This window comes from Micromys minutus (assembly GCF_963924665.1).
Source record: "Micromys minutus genome assembly, chromosome: 7".
NCBI classification, from domain to species: domain Eukaryota; kingdom Metazoa; phylum Chordata; class Mammalia; order Rodentia; family Muridae; genus Micromys; species Micromys minutus.
The window spans coordinates 56,281,548-56,304,936 of NC_137976.1; the positions used below are offsets into that span (position 1 = coordinate 56,281,548).

Here is a 23,389-nt window from a genome sequence, read left to right on the forward strand (position 1 = left end):
GAAGGAGTTTCAGAACTTTCTACTCCAGTAGCCACTCCTCCTTCCCTCTCTCCCTTCCTCCCTCCCTCCCTCCCTCCCTCTCTCCCTCCCTCCCCCTAGTGTGCAAACACAGTCACACAACATCTCTGCCAACAAATAGTCTCACACAATTCCTTATTCTGAAAATAACTTTATCATTTTACAGTAGTTGAGGAGTTTTGGGGATGTTGTGACTAAGATTTAATCACCACAGAACAGAGGGTTGATCAGTGAGCCCAGTAGTTCTCTCTTCTGTAGGGGTGAGAACAGGAAGGGAGCACATCATGTCCGTAAAGGGGAGGAGCAACACAGTGGGATCCATTCCTAGCCACTGCCCTCAGGTCTGGACTCGGGTGCTTCGCCTTCTCTTCCCACCACCACAGCCCTGTGAGGTGGGAGATAATGGTGTTGGAGACAGAATATCCCAGCTCCAGCACAACAGTCAGCGGCTTAGTAGTTCTTGAGGCTAGTTGTGATGTGACTCAGACCTCACTCCAGTTCACCTTGGCATGGCCCCACTGGCCTCTGGACACCATCTTAGGACCCGCTATGGAAGCACACCCAGAAAATAGGACTACAGAATTTGAACCTTGTTGTCCATTACCAGTTCTTCCTGCCTTGTGGTGCAAGGAAAGGCACCGGCCACTTAATATCTTAGTCTACATGTGACCGAGGGGATACACAATGAGGTCCAGTCCTGACAATCTACAGTAACAAACCTTCCCTCCGCTGGCAATGGAACCAGCAGGAAGAAAAAGCCTTGTTCCCCAAGATCCAACAACTGAAACCTGGGAGCCTTCCGGCTGCAGCTGAGTCTCTAAGGGGCAATGCTGACATGTCCTATGGGGCAACGTGTTCACTGCCCACAGCACTGCGTTCATCCCCAGGCAGGAGAAAATACAGGCAAAGAGACAAAGCAGGTCACCAAGAAAAGTGATACTGGGTTCCATATTACTGTTTATTGGAAGCGTCCCGTTGGCATGGCTGGAAGGCCTCTCTCAGCATCCGACAAGACCATGCTGGATGTGGGTCTGAGCATCTGAAGAAGCAGCGAGCAGGGCACATCTGGGAAGTGTTTAGAGAGAGCGAACGTGGCAGGCCTTACGGCTCCGCCTGTCCTCACGACCACCTCTGTTTTCACAGGCACTTTCCAAGAAGAGGTGGATGGGCTGGAAGTGACAATCCTGACACTACAGATGAAGGAATTACAAGTTCGAGAGTTGTGGTCAAGTAACGAGTTTATAGGTGACCCGTGAAACACAGAACCAGTAACACGTGAATCATTAGGAAGTAGGTGGCAGCGAGCACTGGTACTCGGGTCCGGGAATGGCAGAGTGAACGCAGGACCCGCTTCCAGCCAGCACCGCTCCGGGTCTGAACCAGACAGACAAACAGACAAACAGAAAACGGAGATCAGAGCTCTTCCCTTTCACCAGGAATCCCGATCCCATCCTCTAAGTAGAGAGCCATCCTGGGAGACAGTCTCCTCAGTGGCCGGATACCCACACCTCCACCCCATCCCCACGACGCAGAGCCTGCCCCGTGTCCTCCTCTTCCTACCCTTCGACAGCTGCTGCCCGGCAGATCCATCAACAGCATCTGCTCCTGAGAGCCACAGGCGCCAATGATAGGAGTCCGGGCCGGTTCCCACTCGCTCTGCTCCAACCTGCGTTGAAGAAAAACATACAGCATGGTCCCTGCATGAGTCAGCAGGCAGGAAGCAGATTCCAACACTGTTTGTCTTACTGACTCCTCTCTTCACTCCCTCCCTATGCCACACTTGACTCAGAGGCTCACTCACTCCTTTCTCCTCCTCTTGCCTTTTTTTTTGAGGCAGAGACTTATACAGCTCAGACTGGCAGACACGCACTATCACAACTGGCACCTTTTTTTTTTTTTTTTTTTTTTTAATTCAAGAAATTCTTCAGGGCTCTTAAAAGCCTTGGCAGCTTTCTGTTTCACTCTCTGCTGATTTGCTTATTACTTCATTTTGGAAGTTCTCCCTTACCGAGAAGCTGCCATCGCTCAGTGGCCACGGAGGACAACAGGGCTCAGCTCATCACCCATCAGCCTAAAACCACGTTTTAACTGGAGAGGGACGGATGCACTCCGCTTTCCTCTGCGTGTCTCTCCCCACACAGGAACTCTAGCAGCTGAATACTTTACTTTCTCTTTGTGGGCTCCTCTCTTCAGCATCGAATGCTGTAATCTGAACAGGTCTAGGTAGCCTAAACTCAGTTTGTCACCCTGCTCTCCATTTTGTTCTCAGCCAGAAGGCGAGTGGGAGGGCCTAACCTTAATCGATGTGGTCCACACACAGGCTCCAGAGTCATCCTTCCTAAGCGGTTTCAAGTTGTCCACTGAGGGGGGTAAACCCATGGGCCAGGTTTCATAGATCTACACTTTCATAAGTGGCATAGAAACGGCCATGAACAAAGGCCTGGAAACCTTTGCAAGGCCCCTGCACCATGCTGCACTGTGCTTCCTAGACTGATGTTGAAAACACAACAGTGGTGGATACACTGGACGGGGAGAAAGAAATCTCAGCTAAGACCTGCTCCTGGGGAAGGCGCAGTAATGCACCCAGTGCCATTTGTTCTGAGGGAAGACATCAGACACAGTGGTTTGCCTTTGCAGACATAATGACGGTAGCTGCTATAATGTTTCTTTCCTCATAAAGGGGATACCAGCAACAAACCTCTAACTGCCTTCTCTCATACAATGAGTTTCCTGACTTGGAATAAGTAAGGAGGAGTTACACAGCTGTGTTCTTCTAATCACACTTGGGGTAAATTACCCACACACAGGTGCCCTGTTAGCTGGGCAAAAGCAGTCTTCTGCAAAGCCAGCAGATGCTGCCCAGCAAAGTCTGTGACTGGTAGGGGAAGGTCAGGCTTAGGCAGTGTGTTTGCCCATAAATCAGTCATATACTGTTTCTTAAGTGGTCTTTTATTCTTCCTTAGGCTATATTCTGTACAATTTCAGTTGGCTAGCTATGTGTGCTGGCATACTCATTAACCACAGCACTTGGGAGGTAGAGGATCTACGTGGATCTCTGTGAGTTCAAGGCAAGTCTGGTCTACAGATTGAGTTTTAGGCCAGCCAGAGTTTACAGAGAGACTGTGTCTCAAAAACAAACAAACAAAAGAACAAAAGTCTGGATATCAAGTATATAAGGTAATGAGAACGCATTTATATGGTCCTTTAAAGAATCTGACACTGGGGCCCCAGAGACAGCCTCGTGAGTAACGGTGCTTGCTTTAGAAACACGATGATCTGCATTGAGATCCCCGCACCCATGTAAGGCTGGCCTGACCGTGCACACCTGTAACCCCAGCACCACAGAGGCAGGAGATGGCTAAAGGCTTGCTGGGCACTAACGATGGCAGGTACCAGGTTCAGTGAGAGGCTCTGTCCTAAGGGAATAAAGTAGATAAACCAAGACATCTAAAGGCCTTCGATGTCATCTCCCTGCCCCCCACATGAATAGTTGTTAGGCTAACATGAGACCCCTTTCGCAGCTCACTTGTGTAATATGAACTGTAAACATGTTACTAACCCCTAGGCACTACTGCCCTGGAAGGCACAGGTCTCTGAAACTCCAGGAGTGCTTTCTGACATTACAATGAAATCACTGTCTGACCATGTCAAGGGCATTGAGTTGACCAAAGAAATGTGCAGGAGCAAGGTCAGGAGGGTGAGGCATGAGCAGGAGGGGCTGCCCCACACCTTACCGTCTGATCTGCTCCTTGGCCAGGGAGAGTGCATTTTCAGCAGCCATTCTTTGGTCTCGTTCTTCTTCCAGCAGCTTCTTTAACTCACTCAGATCTTGTTTAGTGTTGCACAGCTGCTGCTGGACTTGAGAAAAGCTTGGGGAAAGGCAAACAGAGGGCATCGCTGATGTAGTTCCCAGTCTCTAATACGCTTCACAAGGCTGGGAGTGTGTGTCCAGACACACAGACTAACAGAGGCACAGAGGGCAAACAGCAAGAACACCCACGGGGAGATATGAGACTGTGGAAACAGTTCTAACTGTGCCCTCTGAGTGTTGTGTATGTATGCACTTGTCTTAGAACTGCCGCTCGCTTCCTTTACACAATCTGCTAGGTGCTGTCACCCTCAATCACTCTCCATTACGTCTGGACACTAGTCAGATAATAGGGCGTATTCAGTGTAGACGGTGAATTCTATTTCCACCAAGATCACATCCCAATTTCTTTAAAACAGCATACACTGGTCACACATTCTGACATTTCCATACATGTAGATAATGTGCCATATTCATTCCCATTACCCTCTCTGGTCTGCCACCCTGTTTCTTAGCACACAGGGCATGCTGGACGGTGCGGCCGGCTCCTCCTACCTTGGCTGTTCCTCCCCTGCAGTCTCAGGTTCACTCTTTCTGTGAATTCCATCCTTTTCCTGGGGTGCTCCTGGAGCAACGTCTGCATTTAGTGGCCCCTAGAACAAACAGCAGCTTAGTAGCTATGAAGGAAGAGATGTCTGCAAACTGAAACTGTGTTCCACAGCAGAGGGAAGGCACAGTCCCTAGCTATCTTCCCACCATCTCACCGAGCCCTGTCCTCCTGTCATTAGGAATTTGTTTGGCCATTTTTTTTAGGCATCATCCCATAGTTACCGTGGCTCCCTACTTCCTGTTGCCCCCCCCAGCCCCTGCTGCCTTACCGCCTGCAGCTTCTGCACCTGCTGCTCCAGGATGGCACAGTGGTTGAAGAGGTTACTGTAGTGGTGCTGGTTCTCACGGAGACTCTGGCTGGCATCGCTGAGCTGGGTAGAGAGGACGTTCTTCTCCTCGAGCAGCTGAGAGAACTGAAGTGGGGAGAGGTTAAGTGTCGGCCTGAGCCTCCCCCAGGACTCCATCAGCAGCGCTTAGGAGATAGGGCTGAGGTTTCGGGATCTGAGTCCGACCTACCCTTGGATCATGCCAGTTTGTTTGTTTGTTTTTTCAAAGTGAAAAAAATGCCTAAATGTTTCAACAATAAAAAGAAAGTAATTCTGGAAGAGTAGCAGGAAACTTTTATTTTTAATGGTGCCAAGGTCTATGAGCAGAATCCCCTAACAAAGATTCCAGTAGGACAAGCTACTCCAGGAATGTAAGCGGAGGGTAGTAGGTCGGGTCCATGCTTAAATTACTATAGAAAATAAGCCCCAGAGCTCAATATAACTGGAGACCAGGCTCTGCCGTAAGCTGTGTGTTTAGAGAGAAACCACTGTGACAGCTCAACTTTATCTCCCCAGGAACAATTCTTGTAGTGAGGTGGGACCTTCTGAGAAGGTGAAGGTGAAGCTCAAATGACTGGAGGGTTCAAGAGAGGCTCTGAGTCCGCAGTACCTAACATGGCCAGACTCCCAGCAGGCAAATGACTGTACTTGTTTAACCAGTGGGTGATCAGGTTAGGGAGGAGGGGCCTTCCTCTCAGCTGAGCCCTCAAGAGACCGGTTCTGGCCCAGAGTGACAATGGCCTCTGGCAGTGTGGTTTGTACTTCACGTGGTTCTACTCACTTTAGTCCCAAGGTGAGTGGCTGTGTTCAGAGGAAATGAGGAAATTGTGGGGATGTGGGACACCCTGACTTTTTTTTTCATCTTGAGTGCTTAATACATACATACATACATACATACACATATATATGTATGTATGTATGTATGTATATATATATATATATATATATATATAAAATTTCTTTACTTTGTAAAAACATACCATGCTGTGCTAATGATCTGTTTTATGTTTTACTACAATTTAACATTTAAAATGTTTAGCTGTCATCATCTACCAAAATGATTTATTCCATCATCTATAAATAGCTCTGCTTTAGTTTAAAATGCTGTTCTAGGGGTGGATGCCTAGAGAGAGCCTCAGACTAGTATTTGGAGAGGAATAAGACTCGAGATGGGACTGGGAGGTGTTCACTGGATCTTCACAGACAAAGAGGTACAGAGGGTGGGGTTTCTGGAAACAGGTAAGCGAGAGGAGAACCCCATCCCCAAACAACAAAAGAACTAAACCAGGGTTGGCTGTTTCATCATTTCACTTGGATCTGAAGCCAATGCTGTCTCTGGCATTTCAGTGTTAGGTGAGCTTAGCATCTAATGAGTACCTGCTATGTGTAGCAAACACACTACCTTCCCCGTCTAGAAGCTCTGACTTCAGAATAGCCTCTTGAAACCTGGAGTAGGTTACTTAGTATTTGTGGGCTTTTCTCATCATCTGGTAAACTATCTCCTGATTTTTATGATTTTGAATCATGTTATTGTTTGTGTGTCTGTGTGCCTATATATGTAATACCTGTTCTTGAGTGTAGGCATGTTCATTTTACAGCTCACGTGGAGAACAGAGAACAACCCTCAGGAGTTGGTTCCATCTTTCCTCTGTGGGATCTAGAGATCAAACTGAAGCCACCAGGGTTTTGTGGCAAACACTTCCACACATTGAGCAGCCTCACTGGCTCATACAAGTTCTGGTGCTAGGACACATGCACCCCTCACCCCAAACACACATTTTGGACATTCACAAATCTCCTCAAAGGAGACCTCTGAACTCAAGTCTCACTGACCTAAAAGAACTTCTAATTCTGGCAAACACTACCTAACTAGGTTTCTCAGAAGAGGGCAGGAATGGGGAGGAGCTATTGAGAACACTCTGACCAGACAGAGAGCAACAGGAAGAAACCATTACTCATGGGAGATGGGTGGGAGATGGGGTGATGCTGCTGTATTCTTAGTGTACGGGTTTTTCCAAGTCACTCTTAAAGACCTGCGCAGGGCAAGGAGAAAATAGACTGTGTTCTCTACTCTGGAATAAATCCCCAGCTCTTACAAACTTCTGCTTGTAAGAAAGATAAACTTTCCCCCAAGTTACGCTGAAGCCGGGTGCCTGTGCCCAATCTTATCTCCAAAAAGAGAAAAAAAGAAACTCAATTTCAGTCTAGCAGGAGATACGTACCTTGCTGTTCAGCTGCTGAATTCTTAGCTCCTTCTGATGAATTTCCTTTAAGCTGTCATTGAGCTGGGTCCTGAGAAGTTCTATCTCATAAACTAGGTTTTGTGACCCGTCGAGGGAAGCTGATGTCTCTGGGGATGCCTGCCAGGACAAAACCATCACTAAAACAGTCTCTTAAGAGTGCTCACACTTAAAACCCTCCCTCTAGAAGAGACTGCATCACTCCTGACAGAGCCTGGAGGAGGCTTGCCTCATGGTAGCAGAAGGGCAGTTAGAGGTAGCTCATGTACGGATCTCCTCACCTGCCGCTGGTACTGTGCTGGGAGAAACTGAGTCTGGGAGGAAGACCTCTGCTCCCTCAGGAGACTCTGCAGATGCCCAAGCTGCTGATCTTTGTCTGAGATGGCCATAAAGTACTGCTCCTTCATCCTCCTCTCATGCAGCTCCCAGGAATTCTTCTCCATTCTACACCAGGAAAGAGAGAGTGGCTCAAATACACTCATGACACAAAGAATAACAATTCCTGGTTAAAAACATTCCCTAGAGGTATTAGCAACGTAGTGAAACTGATACACATCAGAGTGGAATTTATTCTCTAAATGGAAACACCCAGGAAGCTGATGAGAGCAAGGCAGTGCCAGCACCAAGGGGGAGCTCCTATGGCGGAGCTGCAGTGACTTCACAGAAAGGCCGCATTGGGTTTGGAACGTGAGTGGAGAGCTGGCTGTGCTTCCAAATGGGAACAGCAATTCAAGATGGGCATGAAAGCCCAGCACAGGGCACCAGTATGAATGCAACTGCAGGGGTCAGCGTGGAGAGTAGAAAGGTATGGAATGAGGAAGGTGAGACCGTGCAGGGCATGGGGCCCCACCACAGTCCTTCAGCAGCCACACCCACAAAGCAGAACTAACATCAGTGTCTACTCTCAAGGACTCGGAACTCTGGCTCTTGCATATACCATGTATGAGACCCGAGCAAATTAATCTCACCAATTTTCTTCAACAAAGCGGGAATAAACTAGTTATTCCTTAGGACTACTGTAAGGACTAAATGAGATCTATCACTTACCAAGCACAAAGCCTGGCACGTTTAAACATTAAGTAATAACATTAGTTGTTATTTTTATTTACTCATTTCCCCAAATTTGGTAAACAGTGGGACTTCTACTGAACACCCGCTGTTTCTCTGCTATGCATAGAGACAGGGTGTGGTGTGGAATATGTAGCATGAGAGTTTCCATTGGAGGAAACTAGGCGAGGCACACACAAGTTCGGTAAGTCAGTAACTATTTCAAAACAAAGTGTTAAGATAAAATAACATAGCTGGCTTCAAAATGCAGTACCGTCCTACCTGAGCTGATGCAGCTCGTGCTGCCAGGAGAGGCCTTCCTGCCTCAGCTCCTCCTCCATCATCTGCAGCGCTCTTGTCTGCTCTTGAGATTCCTGAAGCTGAGCCTTCAGCGGACGCAGCTCGGTGACCTCTTGGTTCATCTGCAAGTACTGCTGCTGCAGATTCTTCAGTTCTTTCAGCTTTAACCAGAGGGAGAGCAACAGGTGACTCGCTTCTTGCTCCTTACTTACAGTACAGCTCCCACCATAGACCGGCAGCACCTTCCCACAGCCAGAGACAAGGGTACCGGGCCTAACCGTTCCTTTCGCTTCTCCTCCATCAGCCTCTGAGGTCTGAAGCTAAAGCTCTAATGTGGGACAGACTTACAGGGTCTACAGAATGACTGGAGGGAATCCACTGAGACCTGTGCCCGTATGAGGCTCTCTCTAACGTGAACACTCACAGTGTTTTCTTTGCTGCTGCTGCTTACTTACTTGTTAGTCCTTGTCTCCCAGTTCTTGGGATCTTAGGCATCAGGCAAGTAGGCTTGTGCTATCCTTAAGCCACATCCCTGTGAGACTCCAGTCTTAAGCTGAGCGGATGTTGGCTAGTTACAGAGAGGGTGTGCACCCTGGTGGTAAGCACCCGTGGTTCTAGAATTTGATCCCCTACTGTTTCTTGGATGTGAGACCATCTGCACCTTTCTTTCTCTCACCTACTAAATGAAGATAATTACAGTACTTTTCCTCATAAGAATATGAGAATTAAATAAGAAAGTTAACAGGTCTCACACACAAAGTTAGTGAATATTATTTTAAAACTCTTTCCCAATACTCAAAGTTTGATGAAGAAATAATGTCGGGACATCTGGGAATGACAACAGCCTTAAACACACACATGCCTTCCATCCACTCAGAAACGTTAATACTACCACACTTGGTGGATTTTTAGAAAGCACTGAACACAAAAGACAAGGTCAGGAAGCCAACAACAGTCAGCAGGACACACTGGAGGCTGAAAAGCAGATGAATAATTGTAACTGACTTAACACATCTGTGACAGCTGGATCTTTAGCTGGCGGTAGAGAAGCCAAGGACCAACAGAACTTACTCTGCAGAATCTTCAGAGGGCTCAGGAATTAACAGCACGAGGTACGTCTGGAAAAAATGGTGATGGGTTGGAGGGAGGCGGGAGCTGAGACAAGGAGGGTTTTCACAGAGCTGCTTCAGAAGCAACTGCACCATAAATCCTTCTCAGTTCCGAGGTAACCTCTCCAAACAACTAGCTCACTCTCTGGAAAAGGTAAAGGATGTGCCCCTGGAGCATGAAAATACCAGGCCCAGCTGCAAGTAAGGACACCACGCCACGAATGGTAACTGCCGTTCCTGCCTCAGCTTGGAGATGAGAGTTTCCTTCTATCCGGGAGATGAAAGACCTCTCAAAGATCTGATTGGACCCTGACAAACTAAAGGCATCAAACCTTGGGACCATTATCAATGAACTCAAGAGGACCACACTGCACTGAATTCACAGCAAGTCCCTCCATGAGCTTTCTAGATGCTACTCTTCATGTGAACATGAAACAAGGATTGCTCTTCCTGTAAAGAAAGGTTAACATCGGGGATGAAAAGCAACTGCGGAGAGAGGGGAATTCAACACAGCAGAGGGAAGGGGAGGATGTTGGCAACGAGAGACACTACAGCAGCAATAAGAAAGTACGAGGAAGACCTCACTAGAAGAAGAGGTCAGGGGCAAGTGGGGAGGCACACAACAGTCGTCCTGGTCTTTGAGAGGCTGGTGCAGAAAGACTGAGTTCAGGGTCAGCCTGGACTACACTGAACCTTCTAGGCCAGCCCCATCTATAGAGGAAGAGCCACAGGGCCCTAGTTCAATTCCCATATCAGGCAACTCATAATTGTAATTCCAACGCCTTTATCCACATGTCATACACTCACAGACAAGTACACATGAACCAACAAAGCAAGGCACCACAAATTAGACAATTCACCCCTGAGGCAAGAAAGTTCAAAAAATAAGAAAAAAAACCGAACCTCTTCCAAATTAAAAACATAATAGCACGGCTGGGGAGATGTGCCTCGGTGGTTAAGAGCATCGTCTGCTCTTCCAGAGGCCCTCAGTTAAATTCCCAGCAACCACATGGTGTCCCACATGTAACTACAGTGTGAGGCCATCTAAGGACACCAGGCACATGGTGCACAAATACACATAAAAGAAATAACATCAATGTCAAATGGGAACAGAAGATACAGCTGAGGTGCCATGCCTCAGTGGCAGAGACATTTGTGTGCAGGGAACATGGGACAAATGCTAAGACAAGTAGTCAGGAAGTAGGAGGGCAAGACAGGCAGGCAACTGGGAAGTGAGAAAATCCAGCTCTGGAATGACCCCGAAGGAAAGCAGCCAGGAAGACATTATAGTCACGGGATGGGGATGTGAGTAGGATGTGTTTGCTGTCATCTCTGTGTACTAAGGACATGTCAACAGAGTAAAATAAATACCTTAACGCTTAGATGGAATACAACCAGAATATCAAACGTATAGAAATCAGTAACGGCAAGTTATAGAAATAGGGGAACAGCTGACAAGAAGTGTGCAAGTGGGGCCGAGTGACCAAAACAGTGTCCAGTGTTTGCAATGCATAACCTATGGTAAGCAGTTCTTTGAACAAAGAACAGCTACCTCAGAATCCGCTGCAACCTGGGTGTCTAGGGACAACTTTGCATATGCTCCTTTGTCGCCACACTACTTTTTAAAAAATTGTGTGTTCAATGAGTGTGTGCATATATGTATGCACGTCAGCAGTTCTCAACCTAGGGCCTGCCTATCAGACGACCTTCCTATCAGGTATTTACATTCTGAGTCATCACACTAGCGTTACTATAGGAACAAACAATGTAACAGTTGTGTGAAAGGGCTGCAGCTCTGGGAAGGGTGAGAAGCACTGGTTGGTGCTAAGGCGCATTCAGGCCACAGTCTTTCCCATAGCTCTTTCCACTTTCTGAGACAGGGTCTGTCACTTGTTCACTGAACCTAAAGACCACCAATCTGGCTTGTGTGGCTGGCCAGTGGGCTCCAGGCATCTGCTATTTCTTTGTGACACTGGAATCACACATATGTGCTTCTACGCTTTGGCTTTTTTATGGTGTGCTGAGCATCCAAACATAGGTATTTATGCTTGGGCAGCAAGCACTGGTTGGGTTTCTTATTTGCGTCTGAGACCGTCTCTTACTGGCGTTTTGTCTGCATAGGCTGGCTGGCCAGTGAGCCTCAAGGACCACCAAGGGATCTGTGACTCAAACTCAGGTCTCTCTCCAACCAACTTCCTCCATTTCTAAAAAAGTTAGAGAAAGTGAGCAGAAACAGGGATGGTGCTGTGTGTCTACAATTGTATCTACTGAGGCAGCTGAGGAAAGAGGATCCTGAGTTACAACATCAACATGAGTAGCTTAGCAGTCCTCTGTTTCAAAATTAAAGAAAGGGGCTGGGGATGTGGCAGCGGTAAAGAACTAGCCTAGCATGACCGAGCCTCTGGGTCAATTCCAGTAGAGGAAAATAAAGTTCAAAGAAAGGAGGAAATGGGAAATCATTCAACTGCAAACAATCATTGACCGAATAGTTATTCTTGAAACGTTTTCAGATAGTCTCACTATGTTGCCTAGACTGCCCTTAAGTGAGCTACACAATCTAGGCTTGTCTTGAACTCACAACACCAGCCTCCCGAGTGCTGGAGTTACAGGAATATCCTGCCACACCACTAACACTGACTAAGAAATCCCTTTTACATTTAAGTTCATTCTTGACAAGTTAGGGTTGAGCAATACTTCTAAGACAAGCTCAGTCCTTGCTATCCTGATCTACTGAATGACCTAGGGCTCAGCTGGCACTGTGAAGACACTGAGTAGCAGGTCCTATGCTTTCTCTTCCTACTAATCTGCTTTAAATTCTGGAACCATTTACAGGAAGAAAAAAAAGAAGCTGCAGAAGCAGCTTGTTACCTTTTAGTCCTTTTACAACCAATGTAGATTCTGTGCAAAGAAAAGTCCTCAAGTTTGAAAATGGTAACATTATGTCTGTTTCTCATAAGACCCAAATGGTCTGTGGAGTGTGGGGCAAAGTGACAATCGAAACATTTACCCTTTCCTAGGGCAATAAAAATCAATGTGAAGCATGGCCCAACTTCTCAAACACAGATCTGAAGCACACACTCACCAATCGATCTCTGTCATTCTGGAGTGAAGACATGGCTTTTTTCAAGCTCTGTACTTCCGCTGGGCTGGAGGCAGCTGCCGGGGCTGCAGTCCTCTGCTTCCCTTCCTCGGACTTGCGGAATTTCTCCAGCTCACTCCACAGGCGATCTCTCTCATTCTGTAGACTGGTCATGGCCTTGGAGAAGGACTGTATTTGGTCATGGGAACTTTCTAGCTCTGAAGATAAATGAAGCAATTGCTCATCTTTGGATGTGAGCTGCTGGTTCAGTTTCTCAAGGCGGGACAAGATGTCCTCAGAGGTGGTCAGAGGAAAGGCAGCCTGGGAAAGAACATTACTCTCTCTGCTTAAGTCCTGCTGCTCTTTCAGCTGAGCCAGCTCCTGTAGACTGGCATCATACTTCTTTTTCAGGTCCCCAAGCTCCTCAGTGGCATGATCTCTGCTGTCCTGCAAGGAACTCATTGACCTTCCAAAGGCCTGAATCTGCGCCATAAGGTCTTTATTCTCTTTGGTTACCATAAGCAACTTCTGTTCCATCTCAACCAGGTCTCTCGCCAGCTCGGCCACCCTCTCTTCTGCTGTTTCTGTTTCGTTTCGCATTATCCCCGCGTCGTGGTGGAGATGTTTCAGCTCCCTCTTCAGCTTATCCTCAATCTCACTTACCTTCCTGCTAGCTTCCTTCTGTACACAAACTAACTCCTCTTCCAGATCTGCAGTTCTCTTCTGAGAGGAAGAGAGAGCCATATCCAACCTCTGAATCTCCTCTTCTTTTACTCTCAATTGGGCATGGTAGACACCTAGGGCACCTTCTTCCTGCAAGGCTGTCAACTGTAGCTTTAAGTTTCTGATCTCTTTAGACAAACCTTGGTTCTCCTCCTGGAGGGCATCAGAAGACATCTGTAGGCGTTGTGTCTCTGCTTCTGACCCCTTCAGCCTCTCTTCTAACTTTGCACACTCATTTCTCAGCTCTTTATTCTGCTGTAGTTGAGCCTCAAGGAGCTGCTTTTGCTGAGCGTCCTTTATGGCTATCACTTCGTTCAGGTCCCGCCTATACTGGACGAGTTCGGCATCCAGCTTGGCATTCTCCGAATTGAGATCATCCATATGACTTCGCAACCCTCGAATTTCCTCCTTCAGTTTATTATTCTCAGCAGCTGCATCTTGGATGAGTTCGTCCTTTTCCAAGATTACAGAGAGATGTCGTTCTTCCAGCTGTCGATAGTCACTTAAGATGCGGTCCCGGTCATCCTGGAGAGAGGACATAGACTTGACAAAGGAATCCAACTGAGCCTTCTGCTCAGAGCTCTCCTTCTTGATAGTTTCCAGTGCTTCCATGAGCTGACTGGTTTTCTCAACAGCCCTTTTGTTTTCCTCTTCTAAAGCTACATTCTCCTCTTCCTCCTGGGACAACAGGTTTTCTAGTTCTTTAATCTCTTTACTGTGTTGTTGCTGCAGTTCAGCAATGGCTAGTTGGATTGCCTCTTCCTTGCCAGAAAGCAGGTTTATAATCTTCTGTTCCTTCACGTTGATTTCGTCATGCAGCCGATCGGTTAGCTCTCTGGAGGCCTTTAGGTCAGTCTCTAGTTGTTCACAACTGAACTTACAATTCTGGATATCAGCTTCTTGTTGCTTTATGATCCCTTCCAAGTTGTTTTCCTGTTCTCTGCTTTTTTCTAAAGAGTTATTTAAGTCAACTGACTGGTCTTTGAGACTCTTAAGTTCTGATTCTAACTTAGTTAATTCATTCTTAGAATCATTATACAGTTGTCGGGCTTCTTCTAACTGCAATATAAGTTCTTTTTTTTCCTCTTGCAGCTTATCATAAGCATTCTGTTGATGCTGGAGCTCGGTCTGGGCCTTGGACTCCCAAATTTCCTTGTCATGTTCAAGTCTAGGGGATAAGGACAGGGAAAGAAAGAGGGTAGAGAAAAGGAGGGAGAGATATTAACTATATGATATACATCTAATTGATCTATAAATCAGTCAATATTCACTATTGAAGGTTTTAATAGAAATTTTACTTCTCTGTATCTATACATGTGGACTAACATGATCTAACACATAGAAAAAAATAACACATTAAAGATACATCAACAGCCACCAAATCCAGACAATATTGCTGATGCCAAGAAATAATACATGCTGACAGGAGCCTGATTGAGCTGTCTCCTGAGAGGCTTTGCCAGATCATGACTTATACAGAGGCAGATGCTCACAGTCAACCACTGAGCTAAGAACTGGGTCCCCAATGGAGGGGTTAGAGAAAGAATTGTAGAAGCTGAAGGGGTGTGCAACCTCATAAGAACAATAATACCAACCAACCAGAGCTCCCAGGGACTAAACCACTATCCAAATATTAGAAATGGCTGGACCCATGGCCCCAGCTGCATATGTAGCAGAGAATGGCTTCGGTCGGCATCAATGGGAAGAGAAGCCCTTGGTCCTGCCAAGGCTCAATGCCCCAGTGTAGGGGAATGTCAGGTCAGGGAGGTGGAAAGGAGATGGGTGGGTGGAGCACCATTATAGAAGCAGGGGGAGGGAGAAAAAGGAGAATAAAATATATCTAATAAAAAAAAAAAACAAAAAATATGTGAAAAGAAGAAAAGGATACTAGGGATGCTCTGCATTAAGAATATGTGATACGCTGTATTACATGTAAAGGTATGTCATCTATTAACCTTTATATGGAAAGCTGATTTCCAACTGGCCTTCATTGAACAATTACAATGTTCAAATATAATAATATTAAAAAAAGATACATTAGGGAGATCTGAATTATGAAAGTGTGTTCCTTACTTTAGTGATCCCCACTTTGAGATACTGAAAAGCAAATCAGCTTCCAACCCCCTGTTTTTTTCTACTTTGCTCCAGACAAGCTAATGGCAGGTTTCTTTAAAGCTGTAAACCTGGCAAAAGAAACAGTAAGGAGATAAAAGGAGAGGTGTACTAAGGGTAGAGGGGCAATGCTGGTTCCTGACTTGGAAGTTGATATTCTAGAGTTTGGGGATGGGGATGCTAACTGACAGAGAGTATGGCTCATGTCAACTGTAGCAAAGAAAGAGGACCACTCAGGGTACTAAAGCAATCCTCTGGGAGTAAGCTGGTGGAAATCTAGACAAGGATAGTTATGTTGTCAAGAAATGGAGAAACAGAAATGGAAAGGCAGAGAAACCTATGCCATCTCTTAACAGAGTTTAATGGTGGGGGAAAATGCCAGTGATTTTATGTTACTGATTTTATAGTGATACTCATTATAACAAGAATTTACAAAACTGGCAAAAAGTGTAAGAAGGAAAAAAAAAACATTTCAAGGGAATTTAAAATAAACATTGGTTCTGTAACAAATAAAGAATAAATACGAATAAAGTAAAAACAGTTAAAAAACTTTCCTTGCCTTTGCAATTCTCTCTGGAGGGAAACAGGTTCTCTGCTTACCTGGAGACGGTGATCTTCAATTCCTCCATGTGGATGGTCATTTGTCGGAGCTGATCTTTTAGAGCAATGCAGTTCTCCTCTTTGAGTCTGACCTCTTCCTCTTTGGTTTGAATGGCATCACCAAACCGCCGCTCCCATTTCTTAGCTTCATCGATCACCCTGTCCCTGTCATCCTGGAGAGATGACATGCTCTTGGTGAAGGCTGCAAGCTGGGCCAAGGTGCTGTCCAGGCTTTCCTGAAGCTCCTTCATTTCCTTGTCTTTCCTGGTCAGACTCACTTGAATCTCTGCAAGCCTGTCTTCCACGTGGGCCTTTTCTCTGTGCAGAGCATCCAGCTTCTCTTGCATGTTCTTCTTCTCTTTTTGGTGTTTCTCTTCTGCTTGCTCCAATCTTCGCAAGAGGTCTTCATCTTTTTGTTTTATCTGGCTTTTGATGGATTCTTTGTTTGACTGAAGCTCCTTTTTCAATTTGAGGTTGTCTGCTAGCACTCTCGCAGCTTCGCTTTGGGTGTCATCTAGCAGTATCTTGAAGCTAGATAATTCGTCTTGTGCCTTTTTGCGGTTCTCGACTGCCTGGGCCAGACTTCCCTTGGTTGCATCCAAATCCTTTTGGGATTCAGTCTGAACAAACTCGAGGGCTTTGACGGTCTTCTCCAGGGCACTGATTCTCTCTAGGTACCGGATGCAGTCCTTCTGCAGCTGCTTCACTTCTTGCTGTTTTTCCTTCAGCAGCTCCTGAAGCTCCTTTGCATGGTTTTTACTGCCGGGCCCTGTCTGGGCACCTTGGATCTTCTCCATGTACTCTTTTCGTATTTCTGACTCCACCTTGGTTTTTTCCTTGACCAGCTGCTGCTTTTCTTCTTGCAGTTCACTCACACATCTTTTAAGGTTCTGCATTTCAGATTCTAGTTGTTCATTTTTTATTTGGGCATCTGTAACATCCTGGTAATAATTCCCAATGCTTCCATTAAGTTCCGCCAGTTGATTCATTAGCCTCTCTTCTAAATCATCTTTCTCCTCTTCTGCTGTCTCCTTCAGCCTGGTAACTCTGGAAAGTTCTTCCTTGATTTGTTGATTTAGTGTGTTTATTTTGGCGACTTCTTCCTCCAGGAGACTTAGCTCACTATCCTTTGCAGATATCTGAGTCAGTAGGGCATTTTTCTCATTTTCTAAAGTCTGGCTAAGTTCCCTGTCTTTCTGTTTCTCCATCTCTAACTCAGCAATTCTTCCTTTAAGCTGATCAAGCTGCTGGAGGTAGTTATTGATGTCATCGTGTGAGCTAAAAGTCTCACTAACACCGGGCTTGGCACCATTTGCCAACAGAACAGCTTCTGAATCTTCAAGCTTGGCACTTTCACTTAGAGAATCTTGTTCTTGAGACTTGCCCACCACAACTTGCATTACGTCTTCAGTGACATCCTTTGGCTCGTCAGATTTCTCAGTGGCCTCCAGGCTGGCTTGTTTCAGTACTTGAGCTTCTACCTGAAGCTTTAGATTATGAGTTTCTTCACTCAGACTCTCCTTCTCTGCCATTAAAGACTCAAACTCCATAGAAAGGGTTTTATGCTCCAATGTGATCCTTTCTAGTTCCTCCTTCAAGCTGGCATTGGAGGAAAGAAGAGCTTCCATGCTTTCATTGGCTCCTCCTATAGGCTGGGCCTCTGCTCTAAGCCGGTCATTTTCTTCCTCTAGCTCAAGGATCTTCTGTTGCTTAGACTTGGCAAACCTTCTCATCTTCTCTTTCATTTCCTCCATTTCCTGTTCTGCACCCTGCAGCTGCTTCTCTCTCTCTCTCTTGTCTGACTCCGCATTCCTTAACTTTGCATACAGCTCTTGCTTCTCTTGCCTCACGCTCTCCACCACGTGCTGAATCCTCTCTGCTTCATTGCTCACGTTCTCGTAGGACTGCAGAAGAACTTCATACTCTTTCTGCAGCTCCTTGTGTTTCTCTTGCCATTCGGTGCTCTCTGCGATCTTAGAGCATCTCACAGATTCCAGCTCCTTCATCAGCTTTTCCTTGTCTTCAGTGAGGCCCTCCAGAGCTAGCTTCAGGCTTTCGCAAGAGTCACCAAGGCTCTGATTTTCCAGTAAGGACCTGTCCATTTCTACAATGAGTTTGTCTCTTTCTTCCTGAAGAAGAGCGAACTTTCCTAGGAATGCATCTTTCTCTTGATTCTGAACAGAAACCTGGCTTTCTACATCTGCCAGAGACTTGGTCAGGCGTTCAACAGCATCTTTGGCTGAGGACAACTGCTCTTGAAGACTCTTGTTTTCTTTGAGTGCCTCCTTCCGGGAGATGAGGGCAGCCTGCAGTTTCCTCTGTAACTGTTGCTTTGCATTAGTTTCTTCCTCAAGCTCTTTTGGCTTCTTCTTTAGCTCACAAATTTCCACCTGGACCTGCTTTAGCCTCTCCTCGTGCTCTTTGGCTTGCATTTCCAGCTGTGTGTGCAGAGCCTTGATCAAACGCTCCTGCTCCACCATTTCTGTCTGTACTGTGGTGAGGGTCTGCTCTTTCTCACTAAGCTGTCCCAAAAGGTGGCTGACCTCTTGTTCCTTCTGGCCCACATGCTTTTGTAGTGCATCTAGTTCAGGCTGTAATGTTTTCAGATGTTCCAGGCTAGCGATTTTCAACTGGCTGCTTTCCAATTCTTGCTTCAGCTGTTCTGTGTGGGCCCTGGCTTCATGGGATGCTGCCTTCAAGTTCTGGATTTCTAAACCCTGCTCATCTATCTGTTCTTGTAACAGAAATGCTTCTTCTGACTTTTTGGCCAGCTCACTTGCTGTAGAACTAACTTTCAATTCCAGCTCTTCTTTTTCAACCTCCATTTCTTTCAACTGGGCCTGAATCTGGGCAACAGAAATAGTAGCCTGGAGAGCTGCTGTCTCTCCAGCGTGAGAAAGCTGAGCTGTATGTAAGTCAGATTCTGAAGCAGGCTCTGTGTCTTCGAGTGAAACACCATCTAAACTTTGAGTGGGAAGACCAGGTTCCTGCTGGTCAGTGTCTGTCAGCTGTCTGTCTACAGACTCCCTTGCTTGGCACTGGAGTTGCCTTAGTTGATCTGCAATGCTCTCATTTTCTTTACTCTGCTCATCAAACTGTTCCTGTAGGCGATGGTAAGCATCCTTCTGCTCCTTGAGCTCTTCCTTTAGATGTTTCTCTTGCTCTTGTGCCTTTTTTAGAATCGCCTTACGGGAAATTAAGGCGTCTTGAAGCTTCTTTTGCAGTTGTGTCTTTTCTTTTTCAAGGTCTAGTATCTTTCCCTCCAGCTCTGGCCTCCATTGCTCCCCGCCTGCACTGGGTGGGCTGCTCAGCGCTGTTTCTCTTCCAGGCGCTGCCGAGTCTCCATCACCAGCATCCATGGTGCCTGTGATTAATTTCTGAATAGTTGCTTGGTTTTCAGTGATCTCTTCTTGAAGCAAGTCTATCTGCTTTGTCTTACTCTGGAGGTCCTGGGTCATCTGTTGGACCATGGCCTGTTGTTCCTCAGCTGCTGCTGTCTTTTCTCTCAAATCCCTCCTTATGTTCTCCAGTTCCACTTCTTGTTCAGATATTGTCTGTTGTAAAGAAACTTCTAGTTCTTGCCACTTAGAAGTCCCACATTTTTCTGGGTCATCTTTGTTCTCTCTGTCTTCCTCCAGTTTTCTCCTCTCACTCTCCCTGAGGGGAACCTCTTTGCTGGACTCCTCTTTCACCTTGGCTAACTCCTCCTCCAACTTGCTGACTTTCTGCAGGAGCTCCTTTCTGTTGATCAGCGCTGCCTGCAGTTTCCGCTTTCTCTGCTCGCTTTCTTTCTTCAGCCGCTCCAGCTCCTGCTGAAGTGCCTCTTTACTCACTGGTCCCGCTGGGCTTGACTCGTCCGGACCGTGTTTCAGGCTGGACCCACCCCCACTCTCTTCTGCCTGCTCTTTTTGTGCTTCTTCAGCTCTGGACAATAAATTGAGCTGCTCCTTCAGAGTCTTAATTTCAACCCCAAGAGAAAACTTCTCTTCGTTAAGCTGAACCATTTTCTCTGTCATACTGAAGCTGAGTTCTGTCACTTGCTGATCCTTCTCCAGGATGGTTTGCTGGAGAGTCTCCACGGCTTTCTTTTTCTCTAACAAGAGCTGGTCCATTCTGGCGATTTCCAGTTCTTTCTGTGAAAGAGCCTGCGACAGTCCTTCCATCTCTCTTGAGATGTCCTTCACACGCTCTGCCTCCTCTAGCACTTCACTTTCTTTAGTCTGCAGCTGGCTCTGCAGGCTTTTGATCTGTGTTCCTTGTTCAGAAAACTGTAGCTGCACACCATCCAGCTCTCTCTGTAAGGCCTCGATTTTCACATCTTTAGATTTGGCTTCTACGCTTAGGCTGCGGATCTGCTCCATGAGCAGGTTGTGCTGAGCCCTCTGGCTTTCATAATCCAGACCTCTTTGCTTTTCTGCTTCCGCAAGGCTGGTTTCCAGTTCTTGGACCTGAGCCCGCAGTTCTGCTAGGACATCAAGCTCCTTCACCCGGTAAAGGAGCTGGTCTCTTTCTTCAGACACAGCAGTGAGCGTGCTGCGGGTTTCCTCTGCACTCTTTTTTAACTCCTCCGTAAGCTGGGTTAGGCTGCTAACCTCCTTCGCTTTCTTACTTAAGTCTTTCTCATAAGTTTCCTGGGCTGTATGAAGGCTTGTCTCAAGCTCCAAAACCTGAGTTTTCAACCTTTCCAATTCGCCCTGGTGGCACTGACAGATGTGTGGTCCAGAGAGGGACTTGTCCACACCGTCCAGCTGTGGAACGTTCAGTTCCACTCCAGTGTCGTTTAGAGGTCCTGCCTCAAATGTTCCATGCTGATCTTTCATGCCTGCCTGTTCCTCTTCAACTGCCGAGACACTGCTCCTGTCACTGGGCACTGGAACTGAGGACGGTCCTTCCGTCACCATCAGCTGTGCTTCTTTCAGGTCAAGGACCTCATAGTCCCCCTCAGGCCTCTTGCCCTGCAGCTGTGACTTAAGAAATGCAATTTCCTCCTGGGCTTCTTTCATCTCCACTAATAAAACTGACAACTCTTTATGTTTCTGAGAAAATGTGTTCTCTAGGATGCTCTGTCCACTTTCTTCAGTAGAAGAATCACTCCTGTTGAGCAAAGCAATACCAGCTGTGTTGACCTATTAAAAAATAAATAAAAACACCAAGAAAGGTCTTAATCAAATAGCTTATACAGCATTACAAACTAGCATTTCATGAATTCCCTAAAACTTAAAACCTTCTGGTTCAAACTTCTCATATACCACAAAACTATTGAAAATCTGTAAAACTCTGTATCTCCTAAACTGAATGTCCATAATTCAATCAGCCCCACTCTGAGATCTCCTTAGAGTCAAAAGGACCCAAGGAAGCTTGCAATCATTTCCTAGATATTTCCCATACAAAAGAACATTCTTCTCTTAGGTTAACATGCCTAGTTATTTCTTCTAAGCTCTGCTTTAGAACAACAACAGCAGCAACAAACAACTGGATGCCCTGTGTGATGCCAGGGTGTATGTTCTGTTCATTAGCATTCTGTCTAAGCTCCACCGCAGTTACCTGACTCACTATAAAAGGGATTGCTTGCTCCCTCCTCTCTCTCTCTTGCTTTCTTGCTCCTGCTTTGCCGCTTTGTCTCCTCGCCCCTTTCCCCTTCTCTCCCATTCCCTTCCAGCCCCCCTCTCCACATGCTCATGGCTTGCCTCTACTCTATTCTCTCCCCTCCCTTCCTCTCCTTTCTCTCCTCTCTCTCTCTCTCTGTCTTTTTCAGCCCCTATTACTCTCTTAACTCCCCACCCCACACCCTGAATAAACTCTATTCTATACTATATTGTCACGTGGCTGGTACCTCAGGGGGATGGGATGCTTCAGCATGGGCCCGAGGAAGCACCCCTTCCCCCATACCTGATCACACATCCACCAAAATAAATCTCCTCTCTATCTTTATAAAAATATACCAATATTTCTTTTTCTAAGCAATTTACTGAGTAAGAAAGTTAAAAAATTAACAGTGACATGTAGATTAATAAACAAGCAAATTCAGACACGTTTCCAGGTACAAAAAGTCTAGACATGCTCCGCTGGCACTTGGACATGACATTAAGAACCCATGTGGCAAATATGACGGTGCTAGGTTAATTCCTCCGTGTCACTGCTATTGATTGCTTGGGAAAGAAAACTAGGAAGTCACACAATGCAGTTAATTTGTTTAATTTCAAAAACCCTGTCTCAAAAAAATACAGTGGAGAGTGAGCAAGGAAACCTGACGCTGACCCTTGGTCTTCATGGGCATGGGCACACGCATGCAATGTGTACACACACACACTCAAGCATGCAAGCCAGGGTTTGGGGGATATGGGCATTGCTCACTGGGAAAAGTTCTTGCTGAACAAGCATGAAGACCTGAGTTTGTCTCTCCAGCATCCATGTGAATGTCAGGACAGTAGTACATGTCTATAATCTCAACGGTTTTCATAAGGACTATCTCAATAATGTATAACTCTTTGTTCTCTGCACCACGGAAACCATAATTCCTAGATCTCAGAACTAGGCACTGGGGAAGCTCTCTGTAACTTCAGGTCACAGCCTTATATTTCTATCCCTACAGGCTCAGTGTAACCTACTGCTTTTGTTCTACGGCCCAGTGTGTGTTCATTTCACAACTCGCTTCCATATTGCCCATTCATTCTCCTCACCCACTACAGGTATCTACAGAGTTCAGTTCAGCTCATACCAAGAGGGCAGAGAACCAGAGGGCTTTGCTCTTTCTGGCTGTTCCCATTATTCTTCCCTCCTCTGAATTTTCTTCTTCTATGATCTTTTTCTATTTGGTATCTATAATTTCAAGGGATTTGCCAGTCAGCTTTTCTATACAACATCTATGTTTTAAAATCTTTCTAAATTTTGTTGACTATTGTATTCAGTTTCTTTTGTTTCTCGTTATCTCACTAGATACCCATCTTTCTTATCTGTGTTGATTTTTTTTAATGCTACATTTTAGCGTGTTTTCACTAGACATCATTGGCCAGCCTTCAAGGGAATACTTTCTTGGACAAACAAGATTTATTTTTAGTCAGAGTCTTAACATTTGTAACTTTATAATACTACAATTTTCTAAGTTAAGTCACCTTTGACAATTTTGTGAGCATGGCCTCAATGGCTCCATGGAAAGGCATTGACAATGAGTTTGATGATTAATTTTATGTGGTAACTTGGTTAGATCATGGTACTCAGATCTTTGTTCAAACATTACTCTAGGTACTTCTATGAGCGTATTTTAGTTGGCATTAACATTTAACGTTAATATATATGTGAACATTTATGTATATGTGTGTATGCATGTGTGCATGTGGTGGGGCCACATATATGTAAACCTGTATGTAGAAGCCAGAGGGCAACCTTCAGTGTCACTCCTCAGAAGCTATCCACCTTAT

General features: G+C 45.9%; 1 protein-coding gene across 4 annotated transcripts in view; it reads right to left on the bottom strand.

Annotated features, from left to right (window-relative positions):
* Positions 1-174: 174 nt before the first annotated feature.
* The window catches only part of GOLGB1 (golgin B1), a 57,338-nt gene continuing 34,123 nt past the window's right edge, over positions 175-23,389 (bottom strand). For 3 of the 4 annotated variants that reach the window (XM_080919285.1, XM_080919286.1, XM_080919287.1), the window contains 10 exons: positions 15,972-21,097; positions 12,540-14,427; positions 8,331-8,509; positions 7,283-7,445; positions 6,984-7,121; positions 4,705-4,848; positions 4,382-4,479; positions 3,753-3,887; positions 1,579-1,684; positions 175-1,392 (listed from right to left, as the gene is read on the bottom strand). In XM_080919285.1, coding sequence (XP_080775411.1) covers positions 1,258-1,392; positions 1,579-1,684; positions 3,753-3,887; positions 4,382-4,479; positions 4,705-4,848; positions 6,984-7,121; positions 7,283-7,445; positions 8,331-8,509; positions 12,540-14,427; positions 15,972-21,097 — 8,112 coding nt within the window. In that variant the 3' untranslated portion in view covers positions 175-1,257. Of the gene's footprint in view, positions 1,393-1,578; positions 1,685-3,752; positions 3,888-4,381; positions 4,480-4,704; positions 4,849-6,983; positions 7,122-7,282; positions 7,446-8,330; positions 8,510-9,419; positions 9,467-12,539; positions 14,428-15,971; positions 21,098-23,389 lie in introns of those variants that run through there. The other variant, XM_080919288.1, reaches the window with a different exon arrangement.